The 26,425-nt window shown below is 40.6% G+C and overlaps 2 protein-coding genes across 2 annotated transcripts; one reads left to right on the top strand and one right to left on the bottom strand.

The window, feature by feature from the left end:
* The first annotated feature begins 706 nt into the window (after positions 1-706).
* Positions 707-10,000, top strand: LOC121725496 (acid-sensing ion channel 4-A-like). The gene is made up of 10 exons (XM_042112498.1): positions 707-840; positions 1,871-2,030; positions 3,887-4,081; positions 4,732-4,856; positions 5,101-5,203; positions 5,667-5,852; positions 6,153-6,248; positions 6,481-6,620; positions 9,221-9,324; positions 9,765-10,000. Exons 1-10 carry the CDS (start codon positions 707-709, stop codon positions 9,998-10,000), a joined length of 1,479 nt encoding a protein of 492 aa, XP_041968432.1.
* A 7,157-nt stretch (positions 10,001-17,157) lies between these two features.
* LOC121740291 lies at positions 17,158-26,274 on the bottom strand. Its single transcript, XM_042132955.1, has 15 exons — positions 25,540-26,274; positions 25,089-25,204; positions 24,633-24,751; positions 24,177-24,293; positions 23,225-23,344; positions 22,546-22,661; positions 21,194-21,394; positions 20,828-20,962; positions 20,388-20,525; positions 19,772-19,884; positions 19,355-19,475; positions 18,821-18,914; positions 18,047-18,132; positions 17,539-17,607; positions 17,158-17,407 (listed from the first exon to the last, which is right to left on the bottom strand). Exons 1-15 carry the CDS (start codon positions 25,966-25,968, stop codon positions 17,276-17,278), a joined length of 2,106 nt encoding a protein of 701 aa, XP_041988889.1. The 5' UTR covers positions 25,969-26,274; the 3' UTR covers positions 17,158-17,275.
* Positions 26,275-26,425: the final 151 nt, after the last annotated feature.

Raw genomic sequence — 26,425 nt, 5'->3', positions numbered from 1 at the left:
TGACTCAGAGATAGTAATATTTATATTATCTAGGATATTGTTTAGGTTCATTTCCGGACATAAATTATGAATCAGTCGCCCGAACGTAAAACTATTAAGTCGTTACATATTGACCTCCATTATTGGGTCAATTGTTAAAGGTACTTCATTAATTTTTGATATCATTCGTAGGATCAATAATAACTTTCGATTCTTACTGTGATTCCGAGTTGACATTGTTCTGCGATGTCGTCCAATATAGTATATAGACTCTATACTGTTTAAAGTTAAAATGTTTATACTACCTAATCTGCTTGTTTATGTTTTTTTCACCATTTAAATGGCTAGCTTTGTCTGAAATCGCCTATCGTTTGAAAATGGATTGTATAGGAATTGTGGATAGAAATTAGAATATAATATTATATTATACAGTTATGTGGCATCGCATAAAAATAGACATTTCGATTGTGACGATACTATAAGCCTATAATAATATTATTTTCTTTTATGCTTATTTTACTAGAAACAAACCATTGCATGTGCTTTTCAGGAGCATTTTACCTGACCTTATCACGCAAAACGTTTGTAAAACAAGACATATGCATTATAACAAAAATTACTGTTTGCGATTACATCGATTTTGATGCAAGAAAATTGCATGCCTTCGTAGCATGAGTTAAACATAGCATTTTGTAGAAGTAACCGATTTTATGGGACCTGCACCGAGATGCCGTCCAATCAACCATATTCAGGACATGGCGTAATCCAGGCCGTGCTGAGCTGCTGCAGAACCTTCTGCTTGCAGACGAGTATACATGGGTTCAGTCACATAGCGGCCCCGCGCCGACACTGGGTAGAAAGGTTTGAGAAGCATAATTTAAAGCTGATTAAAATTAAGGGAAAAATAAAAATATGTGTAAAATTTAGAGCATTTCTTTCTATTAAAAAATCATTTGATGTAAATTATAAAGGTACCGGTAAACCGGGGTGAATAGAATTGAAGGGGGCAATAGGAAAAAATCTTAGGATAAGTTTTAATGGCAATTTTATGGCAAACTCGGTATCCCCAGTAAAAAACCCGCAACTTTATAAATTTGTTGGTAACATTCTCCTTAGTCTGGCAATTTTTTATGTGTGGCTACATTCATGGGCGTACCGAGGGGGGGATCTGGATTATGTTGACGTTCCTACTAAGTATATTATCTAGTACGTTTATCTATAGAAATTAAAAATTAAGAACGAATTTTTGACAATATTTTTACAACTAAAAATTATTAATTTTTTATTCTTTATAAACACCTAGCTTATGAAAAATCTGATTTTCCCTCAGGTGTGTCTATTGTCCCCTGATAAGTAGTAATTAGAAATTACGTATATTTTGTGTCTTTTTTCATTAACTACAAACATATTCGAAGAGAAACAAATTTATATCAATAGTTTGGCCTAAGACTATTGAGTCTTAGGCCTAATATACACGACTAAAAAAGTGGGTATCCGTTCTGCAACCTTACGAAAATAATTACCAAAGTTCGAAGACCTATCTATTCACCCCAAATTACGGTATATCTGCTACAATCAATTTAAGTAGGCTTTTGTGCAACAACGCAATTATAGTGAAAGCAAGCGCGAGAAAGGTAAGTTGTGACTTTAACCTCTAGAACTGACCGCTAGAACTTTTGACCGAATAACTGATAAGTTCCTATTAAGACATTAAGGGCCTATGTTTCACCACTTCCTGATAAGTGCTGGATAGGCTATCCACAACTTATTTGACAGATTCTCTTATACTCAATCTGTCAAGATAAGTGGTGGATAGCCTATCCGGCGCTTATCAGGAAGTGGTGAAACAGGCCCTAACAAATGTAAAATGGTAGATAAACCTCTTTGGTAGATTACTCTGGGTGGGTATCCTGGGGGTAGCGATTTGGGGTGTGGTGGACATCAGCCGAGGGCAGCTGCAGCGGTTCCTGGAGAGCCCCACCGTGGTGACACTGGAGAAAGACTACCGCACCTGGAGGTACACCCTGCCGGCGGTCACCGTGTGCGAGCAGGTCGGTCACTTAAGGCCTGTATTTACTTTGATAAGTCATTACTCATTAGTTATAAGTGCAGGAGATTAGCGATTAGAAGAAGGTGGTCAGCGACTGATTAGTGCAAGTCCTTTACTTTCTTCTAATCATCTGCACTTAAACTAATTAAAGTGAATACAACCCTTCATATATTTTAAGTTGAAAGTAACCTTAACATCCAAATTTACGGAGAATCCGTAATTTACCGTATTTACAGCCTTATAAACTCATAATTTGAAAGCTACAGAGTTATAACAAAAATACAGCAATAATCTTCAGTATCTTAACATTCCTTTCCACTTTATACTCATGATATCAGCTTCCAAAGTAAAGCCAATTTATTAAAATTCAAGCATACATTCAGCATCTCCTTAGTATTTACAAATTACTTTTATTTGAAACACACGCCAATAGATCGACAATATCATAAACTACATATTCCCCGTTTTAATTTTTTTAAGTCAATTTTGAAGTAAGATAAGTAAAAACCAAACGAGATCGCACCAAACCCCTATTGGGTTTGGTGCAATCTCGTTAACGCGGCAAATGTATGGCCAAGGTCGTTTGCTCGGGGGACGGCCTTAAACAGAAAGTTGGAGGCATTTAAATTCGTTTTCTCCGTTATTTCATGCAATCTTAATAACTGCTTATAATTTTTCTATCAGAAAAGTTGATACATCTTTTCTTGGCAGTTTCTTCGATGATACCTACATTGAATATGTCGCATCGCATTGGAGAATGGACATGCGAAGCGACGAGAATGGTGACAGAGTATACTAAGATTTAAGAACAATAAGTAAGAGCTACAACACGAATCCTCAACACGTTTGTAATTTGTATTCGCTTGTATTGCTCCACAGGCTTCCACAGGTCAACGTGAAGAGGCTACTATTACCAAATTGAAAATTATAAAAGTCAAATCCTTTATCTTTCTAGCACTTTTATTACTTTCGCTCCGGTTATTGTTATTGCATAGACTAAGGGCCTGTTTCACCACTTCCTGATAAGTGACGAATAGGCTATCCACCAAGCGTGGATAGCCTATTCGTCGTTCGTCGTAGCCATGTATGGAGAATCTGTCAAATAAGTTCTGAATAGCCTATTCAGCACTTTATCAGAAAGTGGTGAAACAGGCCCTAAGGAAAATATAGTTATCGGTTTCGAATTGCCCTGTAACTTTGCACGTATTAGGGCTCCCACACACAACTGCGAATTCGCATCGCATCGCATTCTATGTCATTGTTATTACTTATTAAATTTGTCGCAGAAATTTGCGATGCGATGCGAATTAGCAATTTTGTGAGCCCTTAGGTCAGGGGTTCCCAATCTTTTTCAGCCTGCGCGGCGCGGCCAGAGTAGACAGAATGATAGAGTATGCCGACTTAGAACTGATGTTGAAATTTTTAAATTTGACGTATTATGACGAAAATCGTCGCTAGGGTTGTTAACTTGTTACATACGAATTCAAAACTATGACATATTCGCTGGACGTGTTCCTCTTTGGTCGTATTGTTGTTTATGTTTTGGCACATGCGATTAAAATTGACAGAATCTAATTTTGAAACCTTTATTTTAAATATTTAAAAATAAATTATATCAGCCAGCGCGAGGCACATTCCGTTCATAATCCTAGTGAAACCCAACGAATTTGACAGATATTGAAACCTGTCCGTCTCTTTGCAGTCGAACTACTGGTCGCTATGTCTATTGTGGCGCGGCGGCGCAGTTGCACGTCAATATTTGGCGCGGCGCACAGTTTGGGAGCCCCTGCCTTAGGTAAGGTAAATCGCGTGACAATACGATATGATAACATGAAGATGTCCCTACTCCCTATCCAGAACAAAGTAAACGCGGATTCTCTGCCGAGCACCATCAAGTTGATCTGGAACGTGACACCAGCGGACTCTACGTACCAGTACTATGCGGGCTTCGTCAGCACCGTCGCCGACTCCGACCTGTACCACCTGCAGGGGTATGGGGACTTCCAGAACGACACCACCCTGGATGTGGACCTGTTCCAGATCGTACTGAAGGTATTTTTTTTATTACAAACGAGCAAACGGGTCACCTGATCGAAAGCTACTATCGTCGCCCATGGACACTCGCAACATTAGAAGAGCTGCAGGTGCGTTGCTGGCCTTTGAGGGAATACGCTCTCCTCTTGAAAGTTTGCAGGTCGTATTCGTAGGATTGGTATGTAGGTATAGGAAGCACACAACAAATTTTATAAGACTACAAATGTCAGAAACTAATGGATCAAATTATTTAAGAAAAATAAGTTATTTTTAATAGGGTAGTCAAAAATGAATATTTTTTCTTTTTTTTTCACATTTTTACTGATTTCTTGCTCCTACTGGTTGCAGCGTCATTTGTTAATAGATGAACTTTTCCTAGATAAATGTATTGAGGAAAAAAACAGATAAAATCATTTAAATTAAAAACGTGTTAACGAGGACGAAGCCTCGAGCAGCAGCAAGTAAAGTTCTAAATAGTTGACCCTATAATTGAGGGTGTTTGAAATTATATTTGCCACCGTGCCGCTATGTAGCCTTACTAGGGTCTATCTTGTCAAACTGCTGACATAGTCACGATATAGCGGTCATGTGCGCGCCTAGCGGATAGACCCTAAGGCTACATAGAGCCACCTGGTGGTAAATAGAATTTCAAGCACCCTCATTGCCAGGTGTCAGGTGAGCTGGTGATGAAGACGGGGTCGTCGGAGCGGATCAGCCCGCGGTGGGCGGCGGCGGTCACGGAGGCCGGCGTCTGCCACACCATAAACTCCCTCGCCACAACAGACTCCGCCATGTTCGTTCGTTTTATTCAATTACTAGCTGTGCCCCGCGGTATATACCCACGGTTCAGGAAAATAAATTGTGATAATATTTTCTCACAGTAAAAAGAAACCTTACTGGTAAACCATGTATCAACTAATTCCGCCGTTCTTAAGTTATACCTAAATAATTGTATTAGAACTCTACGTGAGCAGGGATTAGGGATCTAGGTCCCTTTTCTTTCACCAAAATATTTGTTTTTCATGTAACGTTTTCAGTAACATGAACAGTACGCCATCGAGCGCTGAGTCCTTGCCGCACACGTGCGCGTACTCGGCGCAGGGCTGCTACCTCGTGATAGAGACCAGCAGGGTCGTCAGGGTGAGTTAGTTACATATTTTGTTAGAAAAACAGTCCTTCAGAATATCTATTAGATATTACTTATCGCCCTTACTATTAAAAATATTTGTCCCATGCAGACGATGTTTTGCTCCTTGGAAAAGTCGCTCAAAAGATCATTAATAAAACATTCTGAAAGTATTATCAGCTATATTTATCATCATCAGCTTGCTCGGTGCAGGAAAATTAGGGTTTATCTACTCAATGAAAGGTATACAGTAAGCAACTTCAGTCGGTTCAATGTTTTGAATTCTGATTCCTGCCACTTATTTAAGAGTTTGAATTCGGTGGCTGCTTTTCTTCCGGCCACACTCACATATTATCAAGAGTTTGACGAAAAACGAATGGAGATTGGAGTTTATGTCAAAGTGATTTACTCTGATTAACTTACAGTTAAGTAAGTTCATATTCATATATATCTGAGTGGGGCAATCGACAATTTCAGTACTACATTCACTCGCCGTATGACACCGCTGACGTGGCACTGCCAGCTGGCCTCATCTTCCCCTCGCTCAGCCGCTTCACGGAGCTGACCCTCACGGAGACCAGGGCGGGCGCCGGCGTCCGCGACCTGCCGCCCGCTCGCCGCGCCTGCCGACATACCGACGAGCCCACCAGCCCCGGCAGACGAGTGAGTTGGATGGCTTTGAAGATATTTCAGTCAAAGCAGCAGTATAAAGCAGTTTAAAAGTAGTAAAGCTTTCATACTGAGACAAGTGGAAAAATGTGTCTGTCTTTCTGTCTGTTGCCCCTTCACACTTTGAGTCTCGGAAAAGGACGTCTAGGATAGTTTTTATTACGAAAAAATGTATGGGTCCGCGCTAAACATTTATTTCGGCGCAGCTGAGTTGCGGGTCTCATGAAACGCCTTTAGAACCTACAAGCGTTTAAATCTAGGTAGTTAATGAGCTATGACTTCCTTTACTTCCAGGTTTATAGCACAAACATTTGCCGGCTCGGCTGCCGCGCGAGGCTGGCGCTGCGACTGTGTGGCTGCAAACCATTCTACTACTTCTATGAAGGTATCGTCGCTAAAGTCCCCAAGGCATTTGACAAAACGCGTCACTAAGATAATATGGCGCTTGCGCTGCCATTATTAATATAGTTATTTGTAACTTCGCTGTCAAATCCATTGTTATTTTTAACTACGCTGTCAAAATAATTATCGTAACTTCGCAAGCACTTTGACCAGACCATCGTGAGCATCATCCCTAGGTTAACTCATAGAAGCTCTATGGTCAGGGTTCTCTCCCTTGGAGCGGCAGTGCAACGCGTCAGGCATGTGGTGCCTGGCCGGTCACGCGCACCGCCTCGCCACCTTTGACGGAGTTCGTTGCGTCTGCGCCCAGCAGTGCCTCGACTCCGTTTTCCGGGAGGTCTCCAATGACGACCAGATCCTGTGAGTTTCACAGTAGGTAACTACTAACTAATTACATGTCCCCTAGACTGTAGAGCGTATTATATAGTTGACAATATTTCTAAAGTACATTGATGTAATGTTAATCCAGACGTTTTAAAATACATGTGTACCAGATAGATAGCAATCGTTTGTGATAAGATACTTCGATAAAGATAACTAGTTTGATTAATAATTTGTTTTTACTATCGATTAAGTATTAATATTACGTTGAATTGCTCAGGGAGAAAATGCTTAGATATTCAATTTACACGACCTACCTGATGCCAATTAATGTAGAACTTTCTGTTGCATGACCATCCGACGCAAATAAGATCATAAAAATTAAAGTTATTATACTATATGGTAACTCATATCTGTTTCGAGAAGATGGTCGGTCTGCGGGGCTAAAATGGTCGCTAAGTCTAAGTCCATACGGTAATTAGTTAGTAATTTACAATATTATAGTATAGTACTTAAAAACTATGTTAGTAGACATAATAATACAATAATTCCTTTAATTTAAGTATCTGTGTAGCCTGTTTGCTGCACTAGGTACGTCCACATGTATACGTACCCAATGGCGCATAAAGGGACAATCAAATTTGTCACTTATTTATACTAAGAATGTTGTTGGTGCTGTCACGAACTCGGCTCATCAAGGAGGCAACCCGCTTTCTTATAACGGCCTGGAAGCCATCAGCATGCGCTTGTGCGAACATGTTTGATGCGCTGCAGAATCGTGACAGCCCCAACATCACTCTCAGTGCGTTATTATATTGAATTCGGAGGGTGTTGTAAGATCTCTGCGTGTAGTTGACCCACAGATTGCACGTGTACATACTTTGGCAAAAAGCTTTAAAAAGAGTTATTTTAACTTCTGCACTACACCGTGCAAATCTGCGGGCCAACATATTACATCGGACTGCCATCGCCCTCCGTTCTCTCTCCATATCACTATCGTCTTTCAAATCCTCAGTCACAATGTGACCAAGGTATTTGAAAGTCGATACCCTCGTAAGAGCCATACCATTCAGCGTCACAGTCGGTACTGAGTCTACATTACGTCCCCTTGCTTTAAAAATCACGAGATTACTGTTCTGGACGTTGTAGACAAGGCCGTGTGACTCTGCATATGTCTCACAGACACTAATCAGTCTCCGTAGAGCTGAGATTGATGGACTCAGCAACACCATGTCGTCCGCATAACTAATGCTGTTAACAAAATAACCATCTAGTGAGCATCCAACCTGAGTGTTGCTGAGTTCATCAATCAATTCATTGACATATAGGTTAAATAGAGTAGGTGACGACAATTCACCTTGCCTTACTCCACACTCTAGCCTATACTCATCTGACAACTGTCCAAGCCATCTGACCTGGTTTATCGGTGTTCGTACCAATATGTAAATAACTTTACTGTATCAGATGGCACGCCATACCTTACCATCTTAGACCACAGAACATTGTAATCTTACCAGATCAAATGCCTTGCAAGTCGAGAAAAGCCCCATAAACACATGTTTTGCGGTCCGTATAGTACTTGATGATATGCTTGAGAGACAAAATCGCACACTCAGTGGATAATTTCGGCCTAAAACCAAACTACGCATCATGTAAGTTAAGTATTTTTTTAAGTTGTCTCTCAAGCAAACCATCAAGTAGGTACAATATTGGCCGATAATTGGCCTTTTCTGATATATCTCCAGTTTTATTTTTAATAACAGGTACCACAACAGTTCTCATTAGATCTATAGGCAGGTAGGAATGTCTTTTACAGATTGTAAATAACAGTCCTAACAGCCTAGGTAAATATTGAAACAAAAAATCATGAAAATTGACTTTTATTAATCTGACTGAATAAAACATTTACTGCCCCTGGTGTGTATACTATTTTTCTCATCGACGGAGGCGGAAAACAGCAACATCGGTGAGCGCAGCGAGCGGGAAGAAAGTTGAGTACGTTTTCCGCCCGGAGGTGAGAAAAATATATTTTGTTTCCAACACTTCATTTTGCGCAGAGCGTAGGTAACACGTTTACAGCTCGACAAGGCTTTATATGAACGTGGCGAAAAAAGAAACTATCGCTGCCATCATACAAAAACGTCATTTTTGACAGTTCTCCTTTACCAGCAGCGCCCCGCCCATGTTCATTGAAATTTTAAAGCCTTGTCGCACTTTATTCTACTTGCCAGGAAAATGGACGTTATTTCATCTTCCCCTACTTGGGTATGCCCATAGTATACATATTTATGACATTAAGTATATTATAAAATCTAAATTGTAGACAATTGCCAATCCTCGTGCATGGACATCACATAACACTGCCTCTAGTCCACCGACGCGACGCTGCGAACTGCGAAACAGCGGCGAACCGATTTACGTAGGTACTATCCGCCACACGACAATGTATTGCATCTCGCTCTATTACAGTTTCGTAGTTGTTTCGCGTTTCGCAGCGTGGGTGTACTGGCGTGAGTGCTAGTTATATGAAAAAAAAACTGTACGTTTCCCGTGCTACAACGCCTTTTCTGAGTGGTTAAAATGCACGACTCTAAACCGCGCCATTTTCGCTGTGTCTGACTAGCCCTAAAAAAAATCAGGGAGCGCGGGCCGCTGAAGAACCGCGGCGCGCTGCGGCTAACGGTGCGGGCGCCGCGCGAGCGCTACACCCGCGACATCGTCTTCCACTCCCAGGACCTGGTCGGTGAGTTGCGGGTCCTCCAGCACCTGGTCGCGATTCGAAGAAACGCGACCCGGTGCGGCTAACGGTGCGGGCGCCGCGAGAGCGCTACACCCGCGACATCGTCTTCCACTCCCAGGACCTGGTCGGAAAGTTGCAGGTCCTCCAAGTCCTGGTAGGTGAGCTGCAGGACCTGCGCCAGGACCTGGTCGCGAAGAACCGCGGTGCACGGCAGCTGGTCGGTGAGTTGCAGGTCCTCCAGGATCTGAGTCAAGTCAAGTCGTTGATAAATTCGACGGCGAAGTTCAATGCCAAAAAATTACCGACTTGACATTAGGCTTCGCAAGCACCATGTTTAGGATGTGTTTTGTTAAAACTCCATCGCAAAACCCATACATGTCTGACATGAGACATCTAATTATGGAGTTCAATAATTTTACTACCTAAGTACCAATTTGTTGCAGTGTCCTTCGGCGGCGCAGCGGGACTCTTCCTCGGCGCGAGTCTCATCAGCTTCGTCGAACTTGTGTACTTCCTCGTCGAATACATATTCCACGTTAACACATCAAAGAAGACAAGGGCACTGGTAAAACAGCAATCAATTTACACCGCCGCGGAATGGAACAGAATGGAAGCATCAATGTCGCCTCATGCGAGGAATTTGGCACCCGCATGCACATGGCACCCACAATATCCATAGACGGCACCGCGCCGGAGAAGTCTCCAATTTTTGGCTACTATTTAATTTCAAGTGTGTTATACTGTTGACATGAAGTTCATTGTGCTACGTACATTTCGTTGCAAAAATTCGCTTCAATTCAAATTGAATCTAAGTAAAGGATTATAGAGTAAGAGCTAGTCTTTCGTAATTTTTTAAAATGTGAAAGTTTTCCTGTTTATGACCCCTATAGAAGTAAGAACGATCAGCAACTAGAGTTTTGGACATGGTTACTTTAGGAAGTTTTATTAAGATATCCCATTTTTCCCTTATTTTCCTCGGGATAAGTGTTGGAATCTGCCAGACCACTTTAAAGTAAAAAATTAAGCTTTATACCTAATATTCTATCCAAGGTTAGGTAGGTAGATCTTCAGAACTGGAAACTCGTAAGGTAACCGCGACCGAAACTCCATAGTTGCCGGTCGTTCTTAAGAGGATACACCAGGGGCTAGAGAAATGAAAAAAAAGTACGTGTAATATCTATAGCTGTCTGCCTTACCTCAAGCCTATACCGCAGAACGCGATAGAGACAACTGCAGAAAATCAACGATACGCTGTCCCCTGATTCCTTCTCCAAAACTTAACCGATTTAAGTACTTTTTTCATTAAAGAATAAAGAAAGGCTTGAGCTGTGTTCCTATGTTTTTTTTTTTTTTTTGTAAAATCTAGCCAAATCTGTTTTCTGGATGTTTGAACACAGCGGAAAATCTGGCCATTTTTTTGGATTTTTGAACGCTCATATCTTATTTAATAATTAAATTATGAAAAAAAAGAAAACATAGGGACATTGTATTAGTGGCCGTAGATATTCAAGAAAAAAATTATAACTCTACTAGCACCAGGGAGGAAACAGGGGACAACGTTTGTATGGAAAAAAGGGCGGTGTGGACTCCTCTTAACTCTAGAGGTATAGAGGTCATATAAACATGAAAACTTTCAGCTTTATAAAATGACGAAAGACTGGCTGTCGCTGACTCTTGGTCTATTTTGAATATCTAATCTGTCTAGGCGATTTTATTAATCATAATAATATATTCTTGTGTTCAGAGAAAGCCGCGACTAAATAAAGCATACATACAACAGAATATTTTTTGAAAATTACTAAAACATTAATTAATAGATTTAATTTAATTACGACACTTCCTCAAATATGCATCCTCTTTATATAATAAGTAAGTTAAATAAAGTTTTTAAACATAGAACAATAAAAGTTGTAACTTATGTTTAAAAAGGGGGGCTTTAAAATTGTACTTAATACTACTTAACTCAGATCTACTGAACCGATTTTGTACTTAAGTCTTACCTGGGTTAAACATTAAACAATGCCTAGTATAACAAAAAACTGAAATAGGACTTGCAGTTCCGGAGATATGCGAACGCAAACATAAAAACTTACATACATATACAGTATACACTATTTTGGCACATTTGTTCGGACGCTGATATACCTACCTAACATAAATGAAACCTAACATTCATACGGGTCAAATTAAAAACCTCTTTTTAAACCGACTTCCAAAAAGGAGGAGGTTATATTATGTTCGGCTGTGGATATTTTTAGGACGTTTTAAAATAAATATAAATATTTCGTTTAAAACCAGCAATCACTGTTTATAAAATAATGGTGTCATGTATTGATCTTTAACCCAATTACATTGGCGTGACGGTAGTTGCGTGCAAGGGGTTACCGCAACCGGGAATCAGAGCCGGATAACACAAATACCACGTACTACGTCCAATAACTCTAAAGAGTAGGTATAATGCAGAATTTGATGTCACAAAATTTGTTTCTATGTAATAGTATTGATTGTTAAATAAGATTTGAAGAACACAGTTGAGTTAGCCTATTGTATATTTGTATTTATCATAAACAGTCTACGGTTTTTATTCTGTATTTATTGTATCTTTCATTTTCGTAGACCCGTCCCGTAGACCGTAGTAAAATATCGTAGCAGTTTTTGCGTAGCCGTAGGCCATAAAGGCGTAAAACATACGAAGACCGAAGACGCTGGAAAATACGAGTACAATATATTTTTCGACAGTATATATTATAAGTCTATGATATTTTTATTCTAAACTTACTTATCTATAAAAAAACTTAGAGTAGTTAAGCAACGTCTTTGCTTAGTCGCTGTAGGCCTCAATCGTATGTAACCGTAGCACACGTAGCAACCGTAGCACACGTAGCAACCGTAGCACACGTAGCAACCGTAGCACACGTAGCAAATCGCACATGTGGCAAACCGCAGCACACGTAGCAAACCGTAGCACACATAGCAACCGTAGCACACGTAGCAAATCGCACATGTGGCAAACCGCAGCACACGTAGCAAACCGTAGCACACATAGCAACCGTAGCACACGTAGCAAATCGCACATGTGGCAAACCGCAGCACACGTAGCAAACCGTAGCACACATAGCAACCGTAGCACACGTAGCAAATCGCACATGTGGCAAACCGAGGCACACGTAGCAAACCGTAGCACACATAGCAACCGTAGCACTCGTAGCAAATCGCACATGTGGCAAACCGCAGCACACGTAGCAAACCGTAGCACACATAGCAACCGTAGCACACGTAGCAACCGTAGCACACGTAGCAACCGTAGCACACGTAGCAACCGTAGCACACGTAGCAAATCGCACATGTGGCAAACCGCAGCACACGTAGCAAACCGTAGCACACATAGCAACCGTAGCACACGTAGCAAATCGCACATGTGGCAAACCGCAGCACACGTAGCAAACCGTAGCACACATAGCAACCGTAGCACACGTAGCAAATCGCACATGTGGCAAACCGAGGCACACGTAGCAAACCGTAGCACACATAGCAACCGTAGCACTCGTAGCAAATCGCACATGTGGCAAACCGCAGCACACGTAGCAAACCGTAGCACACATAGCAACCGTAGACATAAAAATACATACCTAATTCTGTCTACTCTGCTATTATTATTGCAAAAATTCTCTATTGTAACTACTTAATTATAATATTTTCTTTACGGAAGTACCATTGTTGGCGACACGACAAACTCGGCGGGGCCGTGGTCGCCAGGTGGTAGAGCAGTGGACTGTATCTTGTGGGTGAAGGATGCCGGATGGAAGATTCCTGGAGAAGGAGGTGCAGGTTGAGGAGACGAGAAGGAAACACAGGAAAAAACTTGGTACTGCTTGGAGCGGAGTGTTGGTGGAGCAGGGCTTACGCATGCATCTGCTTGGCTTGTCGGATGTGAATGTGTATGCAGAGGTCGTAACTTCCCACACGCCAAGGCCCGCGAAAGGGCCCCGGGTGGGAAACCATGTCCAGGGGCTATACCCCTCTGCATGGGAAAATACCATTCTTATATACCGTTTAACGGGAAAACCCCCGCGACAGAACGCGGGGAAAACCAAGAGCAACAGACCATACCACGCCTGACCAGGCCACAATCGAACATCAGCCGCAGCAGGTTATCCAAATGGTGCGTGCGGGCCCCGGCCGGGACCAAGGGAACGTGTATGGGTCCACTCCCGCACACATTCCACATCCTGCGGTGATGAGTAGGCCGGGTGCAGCTGGGCTACACTGCCTTAGCTCCGTTCACCGCTGCCTGGCACTGGGCTGTCATGGAAAGGGACCGGTCGATAATCACCCCCAGATATTTCGCCGTTCTGCCCCACGGGATCTCGGCATCTCCGATCTTCAGGGGGGCCGGAAAACCCCGACTCCTGGTGACGGCGAGCGCTTGGGACTTAGCTGCATTGACAGCCAGTCGCTATTTGCTCGCCAGTCTGGGAGGAGGACCAGCGTCCTCTGAATCTTGACGGCCGCAAGTTATCGATTGGTATACAAATATTAAGAAATGTAATTGAAAAAAAAATCGACTTGATTATCTAACTTTGAAGGCGCATAACAAAAAAAATAAAAATGCTATCGAGCTGTAATTTTGGGAACACTTATTTTTCACCGTGATTTCTTTATTTTATTAACAAAATTCGTTAATCTTTGACCTTGTCATCATCCCTATTGTAAAAAGTCGGTCCTGCGCCTGATCTCTCGCTGGTTATATCGGATATTATTATCCATCTCACTAGGTTATGAAATTAAAGTAATAAAGGACCAATCCTTGTACTGCGCACACACTTAACAGGAGTAAAACGACACACATGTGTATGTTGCTTGCCCGGTTTCAATAAATGTCAGAAGGTAAGGGGACGACGACATAAATAATACCCAATGTTGTTATAAATAAAAAAACAATATATTCCTTAAATACTTTACAGTACAGTCGGATACAAAATTAAATTTTAATATAAAATACAAAACAGTCATACACATGGGCGTACCGAGGGGGGGCAGGGGGGGGGGGCAGCTGGAACATGTTGACGTGCCTACTAAGTATATTATTTTGTACTTTATCTATAAAAATTAAAAATTAAGAAAACAAATTTTTGCCATTTGTTTGCAATACAATATTTTTACAACAAAAAATTATTATTTTTTTATTCTTTATAAACACCTAGCTTATAGAAAATCTGATTTGCCCCCCCCTGGCCCATAACCTGGGTAATTTGCCCCCCCCTGGCCCAGAACCTGGGTACGCCCATGGTCATACGTACTTTCAGACTCAAACAAAGGAAGAACATACTTAGGGTAATTTCTGAATGTGTTACAGAAAGTTACAATATTAAAATGTCGCAAAATAATGAGATAATTAATATATTTATGCATCTTCCCCGTTTGTGACACAATATCGTTATAGTCATGGAACGCATCTGACGCGCTAGCTCAACGGTATAGTATGTTCGGCGAATCTTCGAATACGAATGTAGGTATTAAGGACGCTATCACATTTTTTCACAAATACCAGCGATTTCCAGGTACCATTTTAAAGAATTAGGAGTCACACTGCAAGGATATTTTGGTTTCAAATGAAAGATAATATATTCATCTCCACGTCTATACTATAAAAATGTTATAGCCGTATACAAAATTTTCACATAAATACGTTTTAACCATCACAATAATCGCAAAATATTTTTAAAAATCGGGTGTGATTAGGTACCATTATAGCTAAATACACTGAACTAAGGAAAATAAATATACAAAAAAATTGTTACTTATTTAGTCTCCTATACGAATAGCTAAATATTTTATATAAAACTAATTAACATTTCCATTTATAAGAAAAATAAGAAACTCTCTCAAATTTCTTCATACATTTTCGCCCTATCAAGAAAGCGGCGAGCGTCGTAACCGCCACTGTACAAGGCGCGCTGATATTGAATGTTATTTTAATGTCCTTAACGTCGATATTCGTACTGACCTGCCAAAATTTGTCATAATTCTTGTGATAGCGTCCTTAACAATAGTTTTTACATATAAATTATTTTCATGTTCAATTATCTTCAGTGTTAAAAAAAATAATACTAAGTTGATGCCAGAAGAAAGAATATTGTAATATATGAGTAGCACTTCAACTTTTTTTATGCCCCGTTTCTGAGAGTTTGTTTTGCAGAAGTTTATCAAACCACCAGCACTTTTGATGCCTACGTTAAAAACTCTTGTCGAAAATCCAGAAACGGAGCATTAACGATCCATACACATTACACACTCTCTTGTATCTGACTGTACTATATTGAGGTTGTATTTACAAAAGTCACCATAGCGTTATCCCATACACTTGTATGCTACATGTTTCAAGGTGGCTTCTCGATCCTTGCCGCAAGCGATCGCGACCAACAACAATTCAAATAAATGCTACTTCATGGCTCGGGTCGCTAGACCAATTTCGGAAGAAAATGAAACCTATGTCATAAAATAGCATTTTATTTCTTTTTTTTTGTCACGGTCGCTTGCGGCAAGCAACGGAAAGCCACCTTTTACTATTAACTACTCATTACATTAGGTTATGTGATCAGACCGCGCCTCTCACAGTCGTCCATGCTGCAAACTGCATGTAACAACACATAATTGATAATATCATTGCTCCGGCCCTTTAGATGGCAACGCGACGCTACGCCGCAATTTGCCATTCTTGAGCATGGTCTAAGGGTCAGCGCAGAACGGAGCGCAGCGGAGAGGATTTTATTAACGCACTTGAAAATAAATTTTAAAAATTAATCCTAAAGTGCATAAAATGCATTACAAAAAATGTATGTATGTACTCTAGGATACGCGGGAATCTCTTATCGCACTTGAGTATATTAATTTTAATGTTTATTTTGAAGTGCGTTAATAATAAAATCCTCTCTAGTGCGTTCCGTTCTGTGTGCACTGACCCTTAGGATCACTTTACATTGCACCATGACGTGGCGGTGTATTTTTAAATGAGCCATTTAAAATTTGAATGAGCAGTCCAACACTGAAAGCGGCAAACCATTTCAATGTTCTTCTCACGGACATAGATCAAGATATATATCTGTGGTTCTTCTTATGTAGTAAATAAAGTTCAATAATTTTAAATAGGTCATTTACAAATGCAGCGTCGTCATTGCAATGTGAACTGGCCCAGGCTCGAGTCACACTGCTGAAGAGTCCAAACGGCGCGACGTGTCACTTTTCACATAAAAATTGTACATTTTTCCATATTTTTATGTTAGGGAAATATGTTGACAAACGTACACGCGCGTTATTGGCCCTTAAATCTACCCGCGTAGCGAGTGTCACGTATCAGCCTTAAGAAATTGTCTTCGACATACATCGACATAATATGGTGTCCTAAGTACGGATTAAAGTTACATTATGCCTCTTAGGTTTATATTAAAACGTCCTTTACGAGTTTACACTTCTTACTCGCTAATAACTGTACAAAATATGCTTGTTTAGAAAACTTCTAATTTTGTCACGACTGACTGATCATATCTCTTTCGCTGTTTAGTTCCACGCCCCACAATATTCTAGAAGGAGACCCTTAATAGTACGCAGACACGAAACAAATTTTGTGTACAGCAATAAGGAATTCAAACCAGCGAATGCAGTGTCTAGAGGTGCCAGTGTTGTACTGTATTAGAAGTCAGACTGGCTGTACTGGCTACTGCTTTTTAGCACTTTGACTACATGAGACATGTTTGAGGCTATCTGGCATTCTGTATCTGATGCTATCTGTCCATTTTGAGGAGCTCTTTTCTGCTGTAGGGTCTGACAAGTAGTATGTTGACGCCTTGTTAACTCTGGTGTTGGCAAGGGTTTTCCATGTCTGGCTGTGTCTTGTCCACAGTTAGCTTCGATGTCAAGGTCTGCCAATGTCTGGCTATTTTCTCCTGGTGTGTCCCTAGTGGTGTAACGCATGATGCGGCGTGAGCACGGCGCCCCCGGCGGGCAGCACTGATGTGATGACGGGCGCGCCGCCGCCCACCGCGCCCACTCCGCCCACGCCGCCCACGCCGCCGCCGCAGAATATCACCTGCGCAAGTTATACAAGTTACTGTCGCACTCAGAGACGAATATTAATTACTTAACTAAGCTTAACTGTAATTAAATGAAGATATTCTCTATAGTATAATCCTAGTTATAATATAATGAGGTCGACATTACCTGCGAGACGGGCGTGGCGGGCTGCCCCGCCGCCGTCAACACGTACTGCTGCTGCCGGACGCCGCTCACCTGCAATATTAATTAACAAGTGTTATTAACATTACGTCTGTTTCTCATAATATATTCTTTTTGTATCGTCGATATTCTGAGATACTAAAATAAGCAGTACTAGCATCACTGGTCGCTGAATCGACACAATGAAAACCTCATTCTGGATTATTGTACAAGATAAAATGATTGATAGGCAGATGATGGACCTACTAAATTGGTCGTGTCTTCTTATAAAGGCCAGGCTACAACACTGCCTTGCGTCGTCGCATCGTTATAATCTACGACCGCAGAACGCATCGTGGAAATTTCCAACAAACAACATCGCAACGCATCTCTGTGCGATGTTGTTTTTGTGATACGACGCGGCAACGCAGGGCTGTGGCCCTAACGTAGGTCTGTCATCAGCCAATGAATCGATCTCTTCGACGGTAGTAGCGTTGAGTGTGTCCGTGTTCACCTGGTGTATCTGCGGCGCCTGCTGTATGGCCTGCCGGTGCCCGTCCGCCGTCTCCATCACCACCTGCTCCATGAACCCGCTGTTGCCTGCGAGAGTTACATCACATTACATTTTTTAAATGTTCACTTTAAACAAATATAACCAACTACCTATGCCCCGCGGTGTTAACCAAGGTTTATTTAAGATTTTTTTTTAATTTTGCCATAGTAAAACACAGGATATTTGTTAATCCAGGGTATCAGTTAACTCCATAGCGAATTTCATTAAAATTGCTCTAATTCTTAAGACGTGAAAAATATTTATTTTAGAGAGATATTATTATAGAATACCAGTTGAGGGAGCAAAATATAAGTTTACCAAATTAAGACGCCACGCACACACAAACTCTGAAAATCAATAGGTATCGGTCACCGGCGCCGCATGGTTATTCCGTTGATATTTTACGTTTTTGTAGAGTTATGGCGTTCACGCTTCGATCACTAAAGTTCACGTCTTTTTTTAATGTCCATCCCCCTAACAAAATCAGGACTTATTGTTTTCATTTTTCTTTCTTTTATCTTCGTTACGACTTTGTTAATGCTAAACAAATTTTTCTTCAAGTTTTGGTGTTTTTTTAACAAATTATTGTATTGTCATTGGCTCAAAGTTTCGAATTTAGTGGACCACTGGATGTAGGTAAAAATCGTGCTCAGAGATTCCGTTACATACATACAGCCCAAGCTAATAAAAGCGTGTTAAAAACGACCATCGGGAAGTAGGATGTGCACAACATACCGGTGGCGTTGGCGGTGACGGCGGGGTTGTTCTCGCAGCCGAACAGGCAGTGCTGCACCGTCCACCGCGGCTCGAACGGGATGTGAGTCTTCACCTGTAATGCCGTAGCGGTGTGGGTTACTCTATATCTTATTCATTATGATAGTTAAGCGAAACAAGAGGATCTTGACCACATACCAAAGTACTAGTCAAAATGCAGCCGCTAGTTTCGATAGCTAAGTTAGATGTCATAAAATGGTTGGAATTTGACATAGCGCACTGCTAAAATGTGACACAGGTTTGCGTTATGACTTGTGTCAAACATACATTTTTGACATCTAACTTTGCTATCAAAACTAGCGAATGCGTTTTGACTATGTACTCTGTCATGGTCCACTGTTTTGCTCAACTATCGTGCATTTTGACTAAGGTAAAAGGAACATATGCACACCCTACTAAAGTATTATCAATTTGATTTGTGATAATACTAAGTAAGAAAAGACCCGTCGTGCTGCGACGACGCAACGCAACAGAATGTGGATATATTATGTGTACCTTGAGCTCCGTGGTCAGCATCAGGATGTGTCGACAGGGCAGGCGGAACACCTTGCTGAAGAGGCACGAGCACTCCTGCGTCGACGTGCCGTACTTGCAGATCGCCGCGTTGCTGTGCCGTCTGTCGACATTGAGTACTCAATAAGTATGATTTTTATCGCTATTTGCCTTTTAATCAGAAGCGCAGCGTTGCATGGCTAGGTCCCGTATAAAAATTGTTTGGTGGCCCTTGCCTTGCCTTATATGTATAGACAGATATAATGGCAAGATCATGAAGAAGGTAAGTTACAATATTTGTTTAAATTCTATGGAAAAAAATTAGTAATGTTCATTATGTTATAAAATATTAGCTATCTGGTTCTTCCACTCACGTCTTTAATTATACATTTCGGAAACAATCGTTTCAATGAGTTTTACCTGCCAGCCCGGTCGTCCAACGACCGCTGAGCGAGCTTCGTCTGGTGACTCATGAGGTTGTATGCGTACTGTGTGATGGTGTCTGTCGGAGACTGCTTCAACGTCTCTGTATCCTGTAAAAAACAAATAAATGTTGCTTGACACATCATCATCGTCATAGGCTGATATCAGCATTTTGCCGTCCACTGCTGAACGTAGGCCATCCCCAATGAGCGCCAACTTGACTGACAAGACAACTGAAGAGAATTAAACAAACGTCTAATACCATTCGTCAGTCCATCAGTCACCATCAGTCAAACATAATTCATGATTGACGGAATTGACTGTCGCTTACATGATCTACACGATCATGCAAGCGACAGTCAATATAATAATAGATGCCTAAGCAATAATGCTTACAGCTTAACTAATGATTCTCTATTTTTCTAAATAAGCAAGAGATAGAAGGGGATGCTGCTTGAGCGTCAGACGGAGAGCAGTTCCAACTCAGTCTCGAAATATTAGTAACCAATTGTAATTTTCTATTTCTTGTTAGTTCATTTTCTTGTATTATTTTTCAGCAAGTAAAAGTTTTTTTTTAAAAGGCTTTCATTAAGTCTCGTATAATAGAACGTACCCTCAGCTTGCCGATGGCGAAGCTCCGCCGCTCGTCCTCGAGCTGGTTGGCGACGTTGAAGAACAGCGACACGAAGTCCTCGGGCTGCAGCTGCGTGCGCACCAGACCCATGAACTTACCCACCAGACGCTCCAAGCCCTGCAAGATTGAAAACACCATGGTTATCCACCAAGAAATCAATATCTAGAACTGATTTGAAACACATACCTCGACCGACGACTATAATTCTGTTCAAGGCATCATGTAGCATTATTGTTCTCTGTGATGGGTGCATAGACAAGCATTGAACCCATCATGCTTGCTTCGTTCACTCCCACTTAACTAACATAGCTATCACACGTCTAAATAACGTGACGCCAGTTTCGTAACTGAGCCAAAGAGACAGGCGATGCGTGGTCGTGCCGATTATACTGCGCCTCAGCACCCAGTACAGTACACACCTTGTGTAATATATTAGTGTAGTTGTCGGCTTCGAGCCAGGCGTCGAGGCGCGCGATGGCGCCGCCCGGCCGCGTCAGCACCTCCCACAGCCGCAGCGTGCCCGCGCCCGTGCCGATTATACTGCGCTTCAGAACCTGCAATCATTCAGTTTCAGATACATTATCATGATGCAATAAATAATTAATAAACTTGTATCCCTTTCAAGTTTAAACTATAACCCGGGCACATCTTGAAGAACGCTCGACAGAAATGGAAGAAAAAAAGACGCAGTGTTTGAATTTTAGTTCTCATCGGTGGGGCGACAACTGAATGGGGCCACTAGCAATACTTTGCGGTCTTTGTCAAAGCGTATATATCAGTGTTACCTGCAGCTGAGCGGGCGTGTGGTCACCGCGCAGCAACGCGAGCGCGTACGTCTTGCAGCGCGCGGCGACGTCGTCGGCGGCGAACGCAGCGACTGCGGCGCCGTGGTCGCGGCTGTCGGCGACGACACGCGCGGCGGCGGCGCGCGACGCCTGCCAGACGCTGCACGACACGTGCGCCGACGGGAACGCGCTGCACACGCTCTGGTGAACATAATTTAAATCAGTAATCCAGAACTTATTCCACTTTATTATTTAAAGTGGAATAAGTGCAAGGATAGTGTATATAATTATTTAATTGAAGATGAATTTCCACCAAGAAGTGACAGTACATTCAATATCAAATCCAGTACTTGGTTTTGGTTGCTCCGTTTTTCACTACCCTCAGTGAACTATTTTCTTCCAGAGCTTTTTTTATTAATGTATTTAATTTTCTTAAATCCTGTCTTATTTTACGTTTTACTACTTTATCAAGAATATTGTATTCCATTGTTCCTTTTACTAGTTTTGATCTTTTATCTGTTATATTTAACGTTTCTTGAGTAAGTTTTCGTAGGTTTGATTTTTTTATTTGCGATGTCGATGCTATCTGTAATATTTTTACAAATAGTTTCAGTGTCATTTATTTCCATATTAAAGTGGCTAAAAGAATTTTGAAGATGGAGGTTAAATTAGTCTTTATTTGCAGTAAGTGTATCCTTATTATGTCTCTTAACTTGGTTACGAAATAGGATTGAGCGTTGAAGCTTAAGAGGATTCCACACCGCCGTTTTTCCATTCAAACGCTGTCCCCTGTTTCCTCCCTGGATAATGCCGGTAGAGTTATAATTTTTTTCCTGAATATCTATGGCCACTATTAGCATGTCCCTATGTTTTCTTTTTTTTCATAATTTAATTGTTAAAAAAGATAAGAACGACCAAAAACCCAAAAAAATGGCCAGATTTTCCTCTGTGTTCAAACACCCAGAAAACAAAACTGGCTAGAATATACAAAAAAAAATAAAACATAGGAACACAGCTCAAGCCTTGCTTTAATTCTTAATGAAAAAAATATTTAAATCGGTTAAGTTTTGGAGAAGGAATCAGCGGACAACGAATCGAAGATTTTTTGTTCTTTTATTAGAACTTTTGTCGTGTTGTCTCTATCGCGCTCTGCGGTGGGAGACTTGAGATGGGTGAGACAGCAATACATTTTCAAATACCTATTTTCAATTTCTCTCGCCCCTGGTGTATCCTCTTAAAGTTAAACTTGAGCTTAGCCCTCAGGTGTTATAAATAAATAAATAAAAAAAAAAAAAATCAATTAAGTGTGTGTTTTTAGTGCAAACATGAAACATGAATATTTTTTAACTCACATGCTGGCTGCGCGTCGGGTCGATGACGACGCAGCGCACTTGCTTCCACGCGGGGTTGCACGACTTGAACGTCTCCAGCAGCCACGTCAGGTCGTCGCCGATCAGCGTCGATATTCCTACAGACACAACAATACTTGAATCCAAAAATATATTTCTGTAAAGATTTTTTTACCAATGTTTTGTTCTTGTTTTACACATTCAAAATTAGTTTTACAGATAAGGACAAGATGGAATAGCGTATCCATTGTGTAACCGCACAGAGCTTAACGGCGAGACTGCACTAAGGGTCAGGCCACAACACTGCGCTGCGGCGTCGCAACGTATAAATCTACGACACCGCATAACGCATCGTGAAAATTTCCGATGAAAGAGTGCTATACTATATGAAATTTTGCGATATTGTTTTTGCGATACGACGCCGCAAGCGCAACGCAATGTTGTGGCCTGGCCCGAAGAGACAGTAATTGCGGAGCGACGCGACACTTCACGTAGCTATTATACTCGGTGGATATTGTACACATGTGACTAGCCAATCCATCATCTAGGCCTCTTAAACTTAATTGCAGCTTACATGGTATCACAAAAGCATACTCACTTCTTCCGATTTGAATGTCTAATATACCTACAGAAATTTTTCAACATAAACAAAAGTATAGGCTAGTGAATATTGAGTTCATACCTGCGCTAACTATAACGGATTTTCCGTTGCCGTCCTCAGCCAGGAACAGAGTGACATTGTGCTTGACGAGCGGCGTGGCAGACCCCACTACACCCGTCATAGGACTGTTGAATTCTATACCTGTAATATAAATATTAAAGAATATACACATTTTGGAAAAATCTCTTATATGTTAGAAAGAACATAAATATTTTCAAAAAGAAAAGTGATAATCATAATATAAATACTAGAAATAAGAACAAGTTAGCAATACCAATGTTCAGACTTCAGACTAGCCAAAATAAGCAAATCCTTTTAAAGCCAATGTATACACGCCTATACAATAAAATCCCAGAAAATGTTCAAAATCTACCTTTAAACAAATTTAAAAAAGCAGTTAAAAAATGTTTGTGTGCTAAAGCGTATTATAAAGTAAATGATTTCTTCGAGGACAGCACACCTTGGGAATAGGGTGGCTCCATGCAGGTTACTTTTCTTTTTTGTTACATAGCTGTAAGCCATAACATTGTAATTTTCCATTTTTTTAGTAAAAGATGGCCCCGTGCGAGTTTCTTACGCCGGTTCTTCTCGGCGGGGTAGTTCCCGAACCGGCGGTAGGCATCATAGTTTCTTCGTTTGACTTTCAAAAAGTGTATCATGATTCATGATACTCATTTTGAATAAAAAGATATTTTATTTTATTTATTTTTATTTTATACAGGGTGTAACAAAACTAAGTTTTAATACTTTGGTGTGTATATGAGTCCCCTGTATAGAGATAACTGTGAAAGTAGCAGTGCTAAAAGAGTTATTTTTCACTTTTGTATGGGAAAATTCATGAAGCTGGTATTCGCCCATACAAATAACCTGTTCTATGACAATGTAAAAACATGTTCTATGACAATATATATTTTTACATACTAAATCGACAATTTAGTATGTCGACAAGACAGCAGGAATAGATAGAAAATACCTGTCTCAATACACAAGAACTGCGGCACAGCGTTGAACGCCATCTGCATGCTTGGAGTGGTGAGATACACACACTGTATGCACCCCGACTGTGAGTGTAGGAGCTTCACCCCAGCATCTACAAAATTTTAGTATTTACATATAAAAACAACAAGCTTTGGTATTCAAATGAACAGTGTAGTTACAGTACATTGTATTTTTTTATTTTATTTAAGAAGTACTTAGCCTGGTGTTATTCAGAAATCACAGTATTTAAAGCTACTATACTGTTTGTTGAGTTATCTGGCCAAATTAACTGGAAGACTGTGAGATATTATACAGAACCAAAATATTATTGTATGTATGTACATATAATGTTTTTGTAGGTAAATGTAAGTAAAAAGTAAATTACAAGTAAAATTCTTATTACATGTAACAATAAATTTTATGAGTATAAAATATATTATAAAACTCATACCATAATTGAGTTGTAGTTTCCTCACAACAAAGTCGTATTTCTGGTTCAACCAGCGCATCGCCGCCGCTCCGAGTGCTTGGAGCTGAGCTTCATTTGTGATCACCTGCGTCTCCGTAGGCCTGGAATATACATTATTCATACATCATTTAACTATGATTGTGATATTTTTGTATGCTGCATACAAAAATAACACAATCTCAATCATTAAATATAGCAGATACAATAAATTGCCCAATTTAATAATAGCAAAGTTTGCTTATTTTTCTTAGAAAAGTTTTATTAAACATTTTATGAACATTGCATTCTCTGCAACCCCATACAGAATATTTATATGAATTACTACCTATTATGAAATTAAAATAGAATCAACCAAGATAATGCGGTCCTCACGAGACATTTACCATCACAAAGTTATATATGTGGGTTTTGACCATTGCTACAATAAAATGCCCTAACCTGTTTGATGTATCTTCTGTGTTCTCAATAATGGCCACCTCATACTCCTGTTCCACCTGGCTGTTGTTGCTCAGTTCAAACTGCTGATATGTCGTACTCGTCTCTTCTATTGGTTGCTGGAATATTTAATAATAGGATAACAATCTAACAACTTAAAAATACAATCCAAAATATACAGATATACATTATATACATATATACAAACTTAAAATGCAATATGTAAATATTGGAATACTTAAAAAATCTAACAAAAACTGTATTGGATTTCATATATATTATGATAACATAATTACTAATATTAATTATTGCCACATAAAAGCCATTGGTGAATGGCCATTTTAGTTATTTATATACTAATAGGTCATAAAAACTTCAACTTTAGCTTGTAATTAATACTTTTTGCAATGATATGGAACCCTTTTCCTCAAAAATCATTCAATCAGAAACTTACACTGCTAACTTCTGTGGCGTTCTGAACGAAAGTAGCACTCTCTTCTTCGGGTTCCCCTTTCACGTCATAAATCGTCTCCGCCATCACAATCCGGCCCGAGGAGTCCATGGTCCACATGCCGCCGAACGCGAAGTTCGAGGGGTTCCCGCTCTGTTCGTACAGGATCACCGTGTTGGGGCCCAGCTGCACCGGCTCGCCCTTCATGTTCACGAACACTGGCTGCTCGAAGTTCCCCTCCACCAGCTGCCCCGTGTGTACCACCTGCTGCCCCTGCTCCACGGGAACCTCCACCACCTGATTCACCACCTCCACTTTGTCCTTCTCCTCTTCGGCTTTCGCTCGGTTCACCATTTTCGGCTTTTTCTCGCCTTCGCCCGAGTCGTCGGCCTTTCGTTTTATGACAGTTTTCTTCTTACCCTTTTTATCCATTTTTTATAGAGTTATCTAGTACTTTGCACTAAAGTGGCCCCAAATTATATTTGACCCAGGATTTATTAGATAAATTGGAAATTTTGAGGACTAAAATCGAAACGCCTTGCCCGATATCAGTCATGGTCACATTTTAACACGTTGGATCATTATAAGATTAAATACGGCTTTGGAGTAATACAGAAAATTATATTACACGGTTTGTAAACAGATTTTTCTTGTTTTGGTTTGAATAAAATCGTAATATTTGTGCGAAAAGGACAACTCACAGAGACGCCATTTCTAAATCACGAAGGCACGAACAAAATATTTCTATCTTTGTCTATTGCCATTGCTTTCTTTGTCACAAAGTCGTCCAAAAACGTATTCCGAGGACAATGATTAAAATCCGAGGATGATTTTCGTTCAAAACTCAAAAGTGTCATTTGTCAGCATGTGACTGTCCGAAAGTGTCAAA

This window comes from Aricia agestis, chromosome 3, assembly GCF_905147365.1.
Source record: "Aricia agestis chromosome 3, ilAriAges1.1, whole genome shotgun sequence".
NCBI lineage: Eukaryota > Metazoa > Arthropoda > Insecta > Lepidoptera > Lycaenidae > Aricia > Aricia agestis.
The sequence above is the reverse complement of the archived record's forward strand: the minus strand, read 5'-3'. Positions and strand labels throughout refer to the sequence as shown.